The sequence below is a fragment of the Neofelis nebulosa genome, chromosome 18 (genome assembly GCF_028018385.1).
Source record: "Neofelis nebulosa isolate mNeoNeb1 chromosome 18, mNeoNeb1.pri, whole genome shotgun sequence".
Classification (NCBI taxonomy): domain Eukaryota; kingdom Metazoa; phylum Chordata; class Mammalia; order Carnivora; family Felidae; genus Neofelis; species Neofelis nebulosa.
This window is the reverse complement of record NC_080799.1, coordinates 25,669,584-25,684,775: the sequence shown is the minus strand read 5'-3', so window position 1 is coordinate 25,684,775 and position 15,192 is coordinate 25,669,584. Positions and strand designations below refer to the sequence as shown.

Here is a 15,192-nt window from a genome sequence, read left to right as displayed (position 1 = left end):
TTTTAAGCACAGAGAGGAGGAATCGTTTTTGATTAGGGGGAAGAAAAGCGTTTTGAGGGGATGGAAAGAAAATACACATACACACACGAACACATACATGTATTTTATTGTATCTACGTGTAGGTACTTTGCTGTATCTACCTGTAGGTAAGCAGCAATCTCCCATAGACACTTGGGTATATATTTTCACTTTACTGCACGAATGGAGCGTATTGTATTTACATGCTTCCTGCGGTGTGAGTGAGTTTGGAACCCGCTTCTTCACTTATTCTATTGTAACCACTTTCCCCTCGCCGTCGTCCTTCCTCCCCATCATTTTTGCAATAGCTCAGTTTTTAAAGCCACCTTAGAGTGTTGGACATTTTGGCCGTTCACGGTTCTTCACCATCGTCCATGCCTGCACTTAACATCTTGACGGTGAAAATATTTGTAGATATCCAGGATTATTTTCGAACAGAAATCCGTGCCCGTGGAATTCCTGAGTCAAACGGTCTGCAAAACTCGGTGGATAAAAATCGCTTTTAAACCTCCCAGCCCACCTCAGGTATGCATTCTTTACCTGAGGAGGAAGCAGAGGAGCACAGAGGTTAAATAACTGGCCCAAGGTCAAAAATAATTACAAGTGGCGGATTTCAAAAGCCGCGCGGGGTCATCTTGCTGCGGCAGGGGTAGAATTTGCGATTTAGGATTTTTTTTTTTTTTTTTTTTTTTTTTTTTTTTGGTGTGTTTCGGTGGGGGAGGGGCCGGGCGGCAGGGAAGGAAACTTGTGTCGCAGCAAAGAAGGAGGAGGAGGAGGGGCGGGACTCCAGTCGGATCGCAGCCGGCAGCGGCGAAAGAGGCTGGGCCCGGGGCTCGGCGGGCTCCCCAGCCTCTGTGCGGGACGCCTAGGAGGCAGTGAACTCCCTCAGGGAGGTCCGGGCCGCGGGCCGCGGGCCGCGAGCCGCGCCCGGGCGGTTGCCAAGGGCCCGTCCCGTCAGCGGGGTTAGTTGCTAGGACCTCCATCTTGAGGCCGGCGGCCGCGGCGCCCCCGGAAGGGGTTGCCGAGCGGGGCATTCACTTCCGGTCTGGGGCCTGCGGCGGCGGCGGTGGCGGCGGCGGCGGCAGCGGGTCGGTGTAGAAAATGGCGCTGGTGCAGCGGCTCGGGCCTCTCCCCGCGGCGCTGCGGAGGGCTTGAGGCTCGCGAGCCTCACTCGCCGCGCCCCACTTGCTCGTGCACTTTACACACATGAGGTGAGCAGGGCGGGGGCCTCCCTTCGGGCGGGAGGAGCCTGGGGCGCTGCCGCAGGGCCCGCGACCGCGGGCGGCGGCGGCGGGCGTCCCCGAGACCTCGGGCCTCGACGGGGAGGGGGGGGGGCGCGAGGGCGCCGCTGCGGAGGCCGGGCGGGAGGCCCGAGGGGCCGCGCCACGCAGCTGGGGCCGGGCCGGGGGCTGCGGCTCGCCCGCGCAGCCCGCCCGCAGTCCGGGCTGCAGCCCCGCAGCTTTGTGAGCACCCCCGGGCTCCCCTCCCCTCCCCCATCCGCCCCGGCGCGAGCCTCTGCCGCAGCAGCTCCGTTTTCACGCGCATCTCTCTCTCCCTCTCTCTCTCCCCCCCTCCCCCTTTTCTTTTCTCTTGCAGAGAATTGGAAGCTAAAGCTACCAAAGACGTAGAAAGGAATCTTAGCAGGTAAGATGGGCGAGCTTCCGTCTGTCGCCCCATTAATCGTGTATTTGCACTCTGGTTCGCCCTTTCTGGGTTTAGAAGTTCCCCCGTGTCATTTTCTTTCGCACGCAGGGAATAGGCAGACGGGAGAAGAGGCCTGAGGGAATACTGGATGGAGGGATTGCGGGGAGATGCGTAATTACGCGTGTGTTCTTTTCTTTGGGAGAGAAAAAAAACAGCGAAAAGCAATTCTTGTAAACTTAGTTAAAGCATTCTCACCCTTTTAGAATTTAATTAGGGGACTTGTGCATTAATTACTATTGTAAATGGTTGCAGGCATTGTGTGACTCATGATTGAGGCGGCCCTTATGGCGGGCTGTCAAACTGTTTTGGCTTCCCCGTTATTACTTTGTAACTCAAATTGTTGCCTTTATAAGAAGATACTATGTTCGCATTTTTTTTTTTTTTCCTCCAACACATTGTAGTCAGTCGGATTCTGTTGCACTGGAAACAGTTTTGCCCTTGAACTTGAACAAGCATAAACTGCGTTTTGTTTTCTTTTGAAACTAGGTTTGTGTCTGTGTTCGGTGTGTGCTCTTTTTATCAGCTGGTGGAATAATTAAAAATTTGTTCCCAATGCGTGGTTATCATTTCTATTGGGCCTGAGTGCTGTTGCACTGGTAACTTAAATCATCACCACAAAGGGATTTTTTGTTTTTTTAAACGTTGCCTTTATGGAAATGTTTAGCTTTATTGAGCCATAATCGCTTAAAGCATCAGAGCATTGCACTGTATTTAACTCCTTTTCACATCCATTTCCTCAGTCTTTTTTTTTTTTTATTTGCCATTTTCTTTTGAATCCTATTGAGAGACTCAGAGAAACTTCTAGATTAACCTTATCAGTGAGCACCTTTCTTTTTCACTTGGCCAGAGTAAAATAAAATTTCTCCTGTCTCAGGTCTTAATGGAGTTTGTCCTTGACAACTGTAAGTTTTAGGTTTACGTTATGGTGAGGTTAATAACACGGAATTCAAATCATGTGAATATTTTTCACCACGTAAACTCGTTCCAAATTGCTGGTCTTTTGAGTTTTGTAGATAATTAGTCTGTTAAGGTGATCATTAAAAAATCTTTTCAGTTGGTGAGGGTGGGCGTCATTGGCTTACCAAATAAGATATCTTCTGTTATAATTATGGGGACTGGTTAAAGGAAATTAAGCCTGACATCTCTGACTAAATATCTGTCCTTCGGACATTTAATCAGTTTTGTTGTCAAACCTTTAAAAAAAATGTTAAGATATGAAACCGTGAAAGAAAACAGGTTGAATTTTCAGCAGCAGAAGGGAGATTGGAGTCTCTTTCTCCTTCCTTTTTTGCTCTGTCAGGAAACTCTATCAGTATAATTTCTATGGAGGTTTTCTGGGGCTTAATTAAAAATTGCCTCTACTGTGGGTATAATTTTCATACGCTATTCTAGTTGGATAGAACTTAGTCTCCGTATGAGCTATGTATCAGAGTTTGAATCCCGGCTCTGCCACTTGCAATATGACCTTGACTCTTGGCAAGTCACTTAGCCTCTCTGTGTAATCTATAAAACAAGGGGTTCGGGCCAGCCAGTTGCTAAGGTGTGTTAGGCCCCTTGGGTTGTATAGAAAGGAGTCCAATGTGACACTTGGCAACAGAGAACTTGTTCAATCCGGTAGGAAGACCGTAATATGTGCACAAGTAACTAATACAAGGCAGATGATGTAGAGGTCAGGCCACCATCTCCTGCCATACTTGAAGATGGAAAAGGAAGGACGAGTATCAAGGAGGTTACAAGGCAGCGTGTACTAAGGACCGTGAGGGGGTAGTGTTGCTTAAAGGTTAAAAGTGTTCCGAGGGGGGAGAGGTGCGATTAGGCGGGCAAATGCTTTCTGTCAACTCCATCTCTGTGCTTCCTTTTTCCCATATAAGGAGAGTGTGTCTGTCTGGAGGCATTTGTGCTCTCCCTAGGAAATCCAGGCATTATCCTGTATTCCTTTAGCAAACATGTCTTCAGCATCTTCTGTGTTCCAAACGCAAGGCTAGGCACCTGGGAGGAGAAGAGAAAGAAGTAGCTTAATGTACTGAATGCGTACTCTGCCTGGCACACTCTTTTCAAGACTTTACGTGGACTCCTCTCATCCCTGGGTCACTGTGTGAGGTGGGTGCCAGTGGTCCTGTTTTACAGGAATATTCCTGCTCTGAGACAAAGGAGGCCACACCACTTAGTAATTGAAGGAGCTGTCAGGCTTTAGATCATGTTGTATCGTCTGTTACTAGAGACATGGTTCTTTGCCTTGAAAAATTCGAAAATCTCTCTGAGGAGGCAGAGACACAGGTACATATAATACTTCCAGACCAGAGCTTCTTAGTCTGGGCTCTGTTGATGTTTTGGACCAGATAGTTTATTATTGTGAGGTCTGCCCTGTGCATTGTGGGGTGTTCAGCAGCATCTGCCTGTAGTACCCCCATCCAGGCGTGACATTCAGAAACGTCTTCAGATATTGCTAAATGTTCTCTGGGGGGCAAAATCACCCCCACAGCTGAGAACCACTATTCTAGATCTTCATGTTCCCCAAAGATAACCAAACATGCAAATTTTTAATGTTAAGTTAATTTTAACGTGTTTTAGTACTGTGGAAGTCCAAATGTTACTGTGTGTACCCCTGTTTTGAACCCTCCAGTCTCTGAATGTCAACGTCGTATTGCCGTTCTTCGTTCCCTCTGCCAAGTGGTAGATCCTCAAGACAGCGTGCCAGGTAGCGAGCGAGAGTTAGAATCAGCACAAGACAGAAATTTCGTTTACTTACCCGGAGTAAACTATAGTCCTTTCACAGTTGGCCATTAAAATGGTCACTTTCTGCGGCACCTGGGTGGCTCAGTCGGTTAAATGCCCAGCTTCAGCTCAGGTCATGAGCTCATGGTTCGTGGGTTTGAGCCCTGCGTCGGGCTGTGCTGACGGCTCGGAGCCTGAAGCCTGCTTTGGATTCTGTGTCTCCCTCTCTCTCTGCCCCTCCCCTGCTCACGCTCTGTCTCTCAAAACTAAATAAACATTAAAAGAATTTTAAATTGTCACTTTATGTCAGTATCATGGGCATTGAAAAGAGGAAACTGTAACATCTAGATGGGGGTGGTCACACTGGAACAGAACTTTAAAGGATAGAATCACTTTTGAAAGGCAGAGAAAAGGGCAGTGTGAGAACAACAGAACTGAAGGCACAAAATCCAGGAAGTACAGGGAATTTTGAAATGACAGTGGGTAGTTTGGTTGGATTGGCATACAAGAGCAGGGACGGATGCAGTATTAGGTTGAGGACTTTGGGCATAGATCTTTCAGTAGTGTGGAGCTATCATACGCTCTTGGGGAGGGTAGTGTGATACGCTAGAATAATGGTAATTTGTGATGTGGGCTGGAGGTGTGGGAGGCCCGGATTACAGCGGTGGTAGAAAAGGCGTGAGAGTGGGAGATACTGAGGAAGTGCAGTCCGGGATTTGGCAAGTAACTAACCTGGGTTTAGTTGTGAGAGGGGCCTAGACATACCAGGGTCTCCGTTTTGGATGAATGGGAGATTGACTCAGCCTCTGAACAGAATAGAGGTCAGAACAGAAATAGGAATTTGGTGAGAGAAGATAGTAACTTACATTTTTGAGTTGTAAAAAAAAAATTTTCGAATGCAACTGATCTAATTTTAAAAAATCTTTTGCAGGCCATAGCCATAGAATCATTGGGTATTTAGAGCTAGACCATGACATCAGAGAGACCAGCCAGTATTCTGAGCCCTTCTTTTTTTTTTTTTTTTTTTTTTTTAATGTTTATTTATTTATTTTGTGGGAGAGGGGCAGGGAGAGAGGGAGACACAAAATCCCAAGCAGGTTCTGTGGAATCAGCATAGAGCCCTACATGGGGCTCGAACCCACAAACCGTAAGATCATGACCTGAGCCGAAATCACGAGTCAAACACTTAACCGACTAAGCCACCCAGGTGCCCCATGACCCCTGTTTTACAGATGAGAAAGCTATGGTTGAGACAGATCTAGTAACGCAGTCAAGGTTATATTCTCTCAAGTGACAGATCTGGAATTCCAACAGGCCTCTCAGCTCTATCGAGTTCTTGCAGCTGAGCAATATTTTATTTTATATTGCACAGTAAAAAAATGATAACTTTGGTTTCTCCTTTCGGGAAATGTAAAAACAATTATCTCTATGTATTTTGTGCTCATTCTAGTTAATTTGTTATAATGTAGGGTATATCATCTAAAGTAAAAGTTACATGTTTCATGTTAGCTGATTTTCCCCCCCAAACCAGCTATTGAATGCCATCATTTAAGAAAATTTGTTAAAGACTCTGCGATGCCATATAAAATAGCATCTAAACTGGGACATTGTTGTCTGAGGCACTTTTGCCTGGGACAGGTGCTCCGTAAAAAAAGACTAGGGACGGCAGGAATGAACCAGGATAGCAGGTCTCCCTAGATGAGGTGGACCCTTCTCTTGTAATTCATCAGCCGTTAGCTGCAAAAAAAAAAAAAAAAAAAAAAAAGCCTTCTGATTTTTGTTACGCTTTTCTGTTGCCTTCCTGTGATATGGTTTGGAGGCTGGCAAATTCATAATGGTAGGTTTCTTTCTAGTTTAATTTGGCAGCTATGCGGTAAATCAATTGATAGAATAAATGAATCAAACCGTAAGCTTAGTTTAAAAATGCGTAACAACCCTCTGTGGAAAATTTAAATATGAACGTCATTAAAAAGTCTGAGTACTACTCTGTAACCTCTTGTGCTTTTGGCATCTGAAGTAAGTCTGCAAGTAATAATTAAAATCCCTTACAGTTCTCTTTTCTGACTTCAAAAGTACTGCCCATGATTGGAGAGGCTAAAGTAGAATGTGCTGTATGTATTCTCTTCCGGCTGTCTTTTGATAGGTCTCTCGCTCAAAGTCGAGAAGATGACCTCCCATTTAAAATTTTTAAAAGGTAATTCTAATCTTCAGCAAAATAGCAATAGTGCAGTGAACACCTGTATCTCTTCCTAGGTTTACCCATTATTAATCTTTCGCCATAGTGTTTTATCATGCCAGTTCACGCCTAAGTAAGACAATGTGTACCTCCTAAGAACCAGGGCATTCTACACAACCATCGCATTGTCATGCACGGGTAAGTTTAACTTTGTTGCAATGCCATTCCGTTCATATTCACATTTTCCCAGTCATCCCACTAAGGTCTTTTTTTTTTTTTTTTTTTAAACGCTTATTTATCTTAGAGAGCGAGAAAGAGACGAGAGAGCGCGCACACGAGCACGCACCAGCGGGGGAGGGTTATAGAGAGAGAGGGAGACACAGAATCCGAGGCAGGCTCCAGACTCTGAGCTGTCAGCACAGGGCCCCACGTGGGGCTTGAACTCACAAACCGTGACATGACCTGAGCCAAAGTCAGACACTCAACTGACCTAGCCCCCCAGGAGCCCCACTAATGTCTTTATAAATATGTTGGTTTCCCTCTCTAAATTCCTTAATCCAGGGTTGCTTTTAGTTGTCTGTAATTTCCTTATGTCAGGAGCACTTCTTTATCCTCTCCTTCCCCTTTTTTGCAGGCTTCAGTTTGGATTTTTCTGATGGTTCCTGTAAGATTAGATTCAGTTAAACCTTTTCGGCAGGAGTAGTACATAGGTGATGTGTTGTCACTAGGTCACATCAGGCTCCTTCCCCCACTGTTTTTCAACAGATTAACTGAAAGTTGACCCTGTACTTTTACCTTTATGTTAACTCAGTGTTTCTTTTCGTTTTCGGATATGCTGACAATTAGTTTAAACTGAGATACCATTTTAAATAGTTGAGGTTACGATAATTACAGGTCTTCATGTTTAAACTGATCGCTTGTAACGATTGTAGCTTTCTTGAAGGGTCATTCTGAAGGTAGCTCCCTAACTGTTAGACATAAAAGTTGCTTGTTTTCAACTATGACCGGTGATAACCTTGGTAAGAAAATGAAACATAGGGCCTGGGCTCGTGATCTGCTTCCTGAAAAAGGATGCCACCAGAACCGAGATTCTCATCCTGGATTCCACACAGGGATACAGATGGCATGAGGTAGTTTGAAAAATTGAATGTGTGCTTTAAAAAAAAATGGACCTTAGCATTTGTCAGATTTCAAAAGGTCATGGCTCCCCAAAGAGTAAGAGACAGTGTGTTACAGGGAGGGTATCAGGGAGCTGAATAGTCTCAACAAAAAGGGAGATTTTAAGATTCAAAGAGAGAAAGTAACGTTTGACAGAAGCTTAGTTTCTCTCTTCAAAAAAAAAAAAAAAAAAACCCCACAAAAAACCATGGAAGTAAATATAGTTTAAATGTCTTATGAAGGTGGTCTTATTTTAAAAACGATTTGCATACTCTGGGTGTGTGACTTGGCTCTGAAGCAGAAATCCTAGCCTTTCTACTCTTGTAACTAGGGGAGAGCATTTTGAATTTGCAGTAGTATGTTGTGTGGCAATGACTCAGCTGACTTCCCGTCTCCGATGGAGCCCTCACAACAGATTGAAACCTGGTTAAGGAATTTTATACTTGGAACCTTACAAGATATTTTCCGCAAACAGCAATTGATTGGATTGGTATAGTAACCAACAAGATTCAACCAAGTCACTTATTTTGCTGTTCTTACTAGTGGTTTTGAGTCAGCTAGCATTTACTGAGCAGCTTGACGCACTGATCGTTGAATATTTTTATAATTTTGACATCTGTGTTTTGTTGACTTTGGTCTTTTCTTATTCTTTTGAAGTGTCCCTGCGAAACACAAGGCATTAACGCTGTGTGGTGCTTAAATATGCACCAATCTTAAATGTGATTTTAAGCATGACTCCACTGCTTGATAATTGTCAGAGAAACATGTTTTGCTTAGTATTTCTACTTGTGAAGCTCCAAGTGATGTGAGGTGTATGTGTGCGTGAGACTTTTCCCACATGAAGATAGGAAGGGGCATAGAGAGCATCCTCTCCGCTGCTGCAAGTTAATCGTCCTCAAGCGACAGTTCTGAGCGTGTCCCTCACTATTTAGAAACCTTTCCTGGCTCCCCAGTGACTCTGGAATTTAAGCATACACTCTTGTCTATGCTCAGCTTATCTCTCTCTTTAGTGTTATCCAATCTATTCTTGCCCTATCCTCAACTTTTACTGCAAACGTTTCTGTTAGTTTCTCCCTCCATTTTTTAAATAGCAACTTTATTGAGATACAGTTTACATACCATTGAATCCAACCTTGTAAAGTATACAATCCTGTGGGGTTTAGTATATTCATAGTTGTGCAATTATCACAACTGCCTAATTCCAGAACATTTTTATCATTGCCTAATGCCCCCCGCACCCCCGCCAAAAAAAACCCTGTACTTTATAGCAATCATTCCCCATTCACTCCTCCATGTTGTAGCATGCATCAGTTTATGGGTGAAAAACATTCCATTATGCATCTATAACACATTTTCTCATTTTTTTTTGTTTTTATTTATTTACATAATTTTTCCACCCAGTGTAGGGCTTGAACTTGCAACCCAAGATCAAAAGTTGCATGCTTCTCTGACTGAGTTAGCCAAGGCCCCAATATACCACATTTTCTTTATCCATTCATCGTTTGATGGGCGTTAGAGTTTTCACTTTAGGGCTATTATGAATAATGATGCTGTGAACAGTCCTGTACAAGTGTTGGTGTGGCCATGATGTTTTCAGTTCTCTTGGGTGCCTACTTAGAAGTGGCAATGCTGTGGCACATGGGAATTCTGTGTTTGACTTTCTGAGGAGCTGCCAGACTGTCTTCAAAGCATCTGCACCAGCTCTGTATGACGATTCCAGTGTCTCAACATCTTCACCAACACTTCTTATTCTTTTTTATTATTGTCATCTTGGTATGAAGTGGTATCTCATTGTGGTTTTGATTTTTTTATTTGCATTTCGTTAATAACTAATAATGTGAGCATCTTTGTGTGCTTATTGGCCATTTGCGTATCTGATTTGGGGAAATCTCTATTCAAATCCTGTGTCCATTTTAAAATTTGGTTCTTGGGGTGCCTGGGTGGCTCAGTCGGTTGAGCGTCCAACTTCAGCTCAGGTCATGATCTCACAGTTGGTGAGTTCGAGCCCCACGTCGGGCTCTGTGCTGACAGCTCGGAGCCTGGAGCCTTCTTTGGGTTCTGTGTCTCCCTCGCTGTCTGCCCCTCCCCCACTCGTGCTCTGTCTCAGAAATAAATAAACATTAAAAAAAAATTTTTTTTAAATAAAATAAAATTTGGTTCTTTTTTGTTGAGCTATAAGGGGTCTTTTTTTTAATTTTTTTGGTAAGATTTGATTTATTTTTTTTATTTTTTTATTAAAAAAAATTTTTTTTAATGCTTATTTATTTTGAGACAGAGAGAGACAGAGCATGAACGAGGGAGGGTCAGAGAGAGAGGGAGACACAGAATCTGAAGCAGGCTCCAGGCTCTGAGCTGTCAGCACAGAGCCTGACGCGGGGCTCGAATTCACGGACTGTGAGATCATGACCTGAGCCGAAGTCGGCCACCCAACCGACTGAGCCATCCAGGCGCCCCAAGATTTGATTTTTAAGTAATCTCTTAAAGACCCAAGGTGGGTGTTGAACTTACGCAGCCTGGAGATCCAGAGTTGCAGCCTCTACTGAGCCAGCCAGGCACCCCATAAGGGTTCTTTATATATTCTAGATACAAGTCTTGTGTTAGATACACAGTTTGTAAATATTTTCTCCCATTCTGTGGGTTGCCTTTTTTTTTTGATGTCCCTTGAAGCACAAAAGTTTTAAAATTCGGTATGTCCAGTTTACCGTCTTAACCAAATCTGAGTGTACCATTTAGTGACATCAAGTGCATTACATTCACCATGTTGTGCAGCCAGTCACCACCAGCCATCTCCACTGCCCTTCTCATCTTGCAAAATTGAAACTCTGTACCTATTAAACAATAACTCCCCATTCTCCCATACCCTCAACTGCCGGCAACCACTATTCTACTTGCTGTCTCTGAATTTCACTGTTCCAGGTGCCTCATATGAGTGGAATCATATGTTTTTCCTTCTGTGGTTGACTTCTCCTAGTATAACGTTTTCAAGGTTCATCCATGTCATAGCACATCAGTCAATTGATTTTTGTATGTTGATCCTGTACCCTGCAGCTGTGCTGAACTTGTTTATTATTCCTACTAGTTGGTGTGTGTGTGTGTGTGTGTGTGTGTGTGTGTGTGTGTGTGTGTATGTATTTAGGACTCTCACTCTATATATAACATCGTATCAGTGAATAGAGATGGTTTTATAACTTCCTTTCCAGTCTCGGTGCTTTTTATTTACTTTTCCTGCCCAATTTTTCTGAATAGAATCTACAGTACAGTGTTGAATAGAAGTTGGCAAGAGTGGACTTCTGTCTCGTTTCTCATCTTGGAGGAAAAGCATTCAGTCCTAACCATTATGTATGTTATGAGCCGGCAGCTTTTTGTAGATGGCCTTTATCAGGTTAAGGAAGTTTCCTTCTATTTCTAGTTTGAGTGTTTTAACTTGTCATGAAAGGATGGATTTTGTCAAATGCTTTTTCTGTGTCTAGTGAGATCACCATGTCGTTTTTGCCCATTGTTCTATTACACTGTTGTATTACATCGATTTTCATATGCTAAACCAACCTTGCATTCCAGGGACAAATCCCACTTGGGCACTGTGATTAGTACTTTTTATACGTTGCTGGATTGGGTTTATTAGTCTTCTGTTGACGACTTGTGTCTGTATTCATAAGTGTTATTGGTCTGTAGTTTTGATATCTTTGTCTTCTTTTGGTACCTGGTACTTTGGTCTGGTTTGGAATCTAGGGTCTTGAATTGTTGTTCTGGCATCTACCTCATTTTTCATTGTGCTGTAATAATTGTTTTTATGTATTCGGTTCTGTTTTCATTTTGTCTTTTTAATTTTTTTCCATCTTTATAAAGGCAGGATTGACAATTGAAATAATTTCATCCCCACCCCACCAGTGGTTAGCGCATTGCCCTTGTGTGCTGTTGTTTTGTTTTTAAGATACTGAAACCTAACTTTGTGTAAGTCGAATGTGTACAGTGTGCTGATACAATGTTTATATATTGCAGTGTAATTGCCACCATAGTGTTAGCTAACACCTCTAATCATGTCACATAATTAGCATTCCTTCTTTGTGCGAACATTTGAGATCTAGTCTTTTAGCGACTTTGAAGCGTATACTACAGTATTGTTGGCTATAATCACTCTTCTGTTCATCAGATTTCCAGAATTTACTCCTGTTCTAATTGCGGGTTTGTATATTTTAACGACTTCTCCCCAATCCCCCCATTCCCTGGCTCCTGGTAACCACCGTTCTGCTTTGTTTCTAGAAGTTCAGCTTTTTTTAGATTCCACGTATAAGTGATATCTATAGTGTTTGTCTTTCTCTGTTGACTTCTTTCACTTAGCACAATGCCCTAAGGCCCATCTAGTTATTGCCAATGGCAGAATTTCCTTCTTTCTTTCGGCTGAATAGTATTCCGTTGTGTACACACCCACACACATCCCACATCGCCATCATTCACTGATGGACACTTAGGTTGTTTCCATATCTTGGCTATTGTGAATCATGCTGCAGTAAACATGGGAGTGCAGGTATCTTTTTGATATCTTGTTTATATTTCCTTTGGAAATATACCCAGAAGTGGGATCACTGGGTCATTGGTAGTTGTATTTTTAATTTTTTTGTAAGTTTATTTATTTTGAGAGAGAGAGCACAAGTGGGGGAAGAACAGAGAGAGAATCCCATGCAGGCTCCACACTGTCAGGCACAGACGCAGATGTGGGGCCTGAGCTCATGAACCATGAGATCATAACTTGAGCCCAAATCAAGAGTCAGACTAAGCTTAACCAACTGAGCCACCCAGGCGCCCCTGTATTTTTAATTTTTTGAGGAGCTTCCAAACTGTTTTCCATGGTGGGTTCACCAGTTTACATTCCCAGCAGTGCACAAAAGGGTTCCCTCTTCTGCCTGTTCTCACCAACACTTGTTATCTTTTGTCTTCTTGATGAGAGCCATTCAGAGAGGTGCATCAGGTCTGTTTTCTGCCGTATGTTCTCCCTTCTTCAGTTTGTACCCTTCCTTGTGTCCTAACTTTAGCCTTATTTAGTACAGGATTTTGGATCTCAGTCTTGTAGCTAATGAGTGTACACTTATTATGTGTGTCCATTAAGCACTTTCTCTGCATTACCTAATTTAACCTTCACAACAACCCTTGGGAGGAGGTATAATTTGAGACTTCTCATAAAGGGGGAGATGGAGGTTTGAGAGAAAAGAAACAAGTTGCTTACACAAGTAGATATTGGAGATTGAAGCGCTTAAGTAGGATCGTCCTTACGTAGAATGTGGGTAGAAGAGTAGAAAGAACACATATTTGGTGGTGGGGATCGGCTTAGAGTGTTAGTAAAAAGCAAGGAAGCAGGAGTTTAATTGCAGCGCCCAGTGCTGGGGAGCACAATACAAGTAGAACTGGTTTTTGCCTTCAGAGCAGCAAGTAGTCCTATTTGGAAGAGTGAGATTAACATCTGAAACAATTAGAAAATGAGCATCGTTTAATTAGAGGTCAAGAGTGAGGTTTGTGTGAGTTGGAAAGAATCCTGAAGGAACTAGTAATTAAGCCTCAGAAGAGTAGAGTTTAGGAGAGTAGTTTAGCAAACCAGGTTTTGGGTCAGCCTTACCCGACTACCATATACCATACAAGTCACTTAGACTTTCTGATCATTGGTTTCTTTAAGTTTCAAATGGGAAGAGCATCAGTTCTGTGTGTCAGAATTGCAGGTTCAAATAGATAATCTCTCAGAGCACTTGCAGACTATAGGGTGCTTCTGTCATTGTGGTGGGGTGTCTGTTCTCCTGTTTCTAATTTCACCGACTGTCCTCAACCTGAGCTTTTTATTTTAAGGACTTAAAAAAAAAAAAGTTTATATGTTTAGAGGGAGCGTGGGCGGCGAGGGCAGAATCCCAAGCAGACTCCACACTCAGCGTGGAGCCCACCGTGAGGTTCGATCCCATAACCTTAGAATCAAGAGTTGGATGCTTGACCAACTGAGCCACCCAGGTACCCCTGAGCTTTTAATTTTAAAATAATTTCAGATTTAGAGAAATTTTACAAGAATAGATCAAATAATTCTTGAGTATCCTTCACCTGTATTCCTCAAATGCTAACATTTAACCACATTTGTTTTATCATTTTCTCTTTTTACATCTTACTGCTTTTTTTCTGAACCCTTTTAAAATTTTTTTTTTTTTAATGTTTATTTATTTTTGAGAGAGACAGAGACAGAATGCAAGTGGTTTAGGGGCAGAGAGAGAAGGAGACACAGAAGCAGAAGCAGAAGCAGGCTCCAGGCTCTGAGCTGTCAGCACAGAGCCTGACGCGGGGCTCGAACTCACGAGCTGTGAGATCATGACCTGAGCCGAAGTCTGACGCTCAGCCGACTGAGCCACCCAGGCGCCCCTTCTGAACCCTTTTAGAGTGACTTGGAAGCATGTTGCCTCTTTAGCCCCAAAAACTTTTATGTAGTTATTTCCTAAAATCAACGACATTTCTTAATAACTGTATAGTACCGTTATCAAAATTGGGGAAGTAATATTGGTGCAGGTCTTAAGAGTAAAGCTATAGACCTTACTCAGATTTTGCCAGTTGTCTCAATAATGCCTTTTAGAGCAAATAAAAAACAAAACAAAACTGTTCTCATTGGAGATTCAGCCCAGGAACACAGTTTGCATTCAGTTTTCATGTTCAATTAGTCACCGGCATTCTGGAAGTTTCTCAGTCTTTGTTTTTTAAGACCTTGAAATTTTTTTTTTTTTTTTTTAATTTTTTTTTTTCAACGTTTTTTATTTTATTTTTGGGACAGAGAGAGATAGAGCATGAACGGGGGAGGGGCAGAGAGAGAGGGAGACACAGAATCGGAAACAGGCTCCAGGCTCTGAGCCATCAGCCCAGAGCCCGACGCGGGGCTCGAACCCACGGACTGCGAGATCGTGACCTGGCTGAAGTCGGACGCTTAACCGACTGCGCCACCCAGGTGCCCCAAGACCTTGAAATTTTTTAAAGAGTACAGGCTAGTTATTTGGTAGGATGTCCCTCATCCATATTTGTGTGTTGTGTCCTGTTGGTTAGGTTTTTTTTTTTTTTTTTTCGGGGCACCTGAGTGGCTCAGTCGGTTAAGTGTCTGACTTCGGCTCAGGTCACGATCTCACGGTTCGTGAGTTCAAGCCCTGTGTCGGGCTCTGGGGTGATAGCTCAGAGCCTGGAGCCCGCTTCAGATTCTGTGTCTCCCTCTGTCTGCCCCTCCGCTGCTTGCACTCTGTCTCTCACATTGTCTCAAAAATAAATAAACATTAAAAAGTTTATTTTTTTTTTAATATTTTTTTTAATGTTTATTTATTTTTGAGACAGAGAGAGACAGAGCATGAATGGGGGAGGGGCAGAGAGAGAGGGAGACACAGAATCGGAAGCAGGCTCCAGGCTCTGAGCCATCAGC

At 43.3% G+C, this 15,192-nt stretch overlaps 1 protein-coding gene across 11 annotated transcripts in view; it reads left to right on the top strand.

The window, feature by feature from the left end:
• The first annotated feature begins 817 nt into the window (after window positions 1-817).
• The window catches only part of TNRC6A (trinucleotide repeat containing adaptor 6A), a 100,174-nt gene continuing 85,799 nt past the window's right edge, over window positions 818-15,192 (top strand). For 3 of the 11 annotated variants that reach the window (XM_058710547.1, XM_058710543.1, XM_058710542.1), the window contains exons 1-2: window positions 819-1,230; window positions 1,616-1,663. In XM_058710547.1, the coding sequence (XP_058566530.1) occupies window positions 1,226-1,230; window positions 1,616-1,663 (53 nt within the window). In that variant the 5' untranslated portion in view covers window positions 819-1,225. Of the gene's footprint in view, window positions 1,231-1,615; window positions 1,664-6,691; window positions 6,813-15,192 lie in introns of those variants that run through there. The other 8 variants (XR_009256539.1, XM_058710546.1, XM_058710550.1 and 5 more) reach the window with 6 other exon arrangements.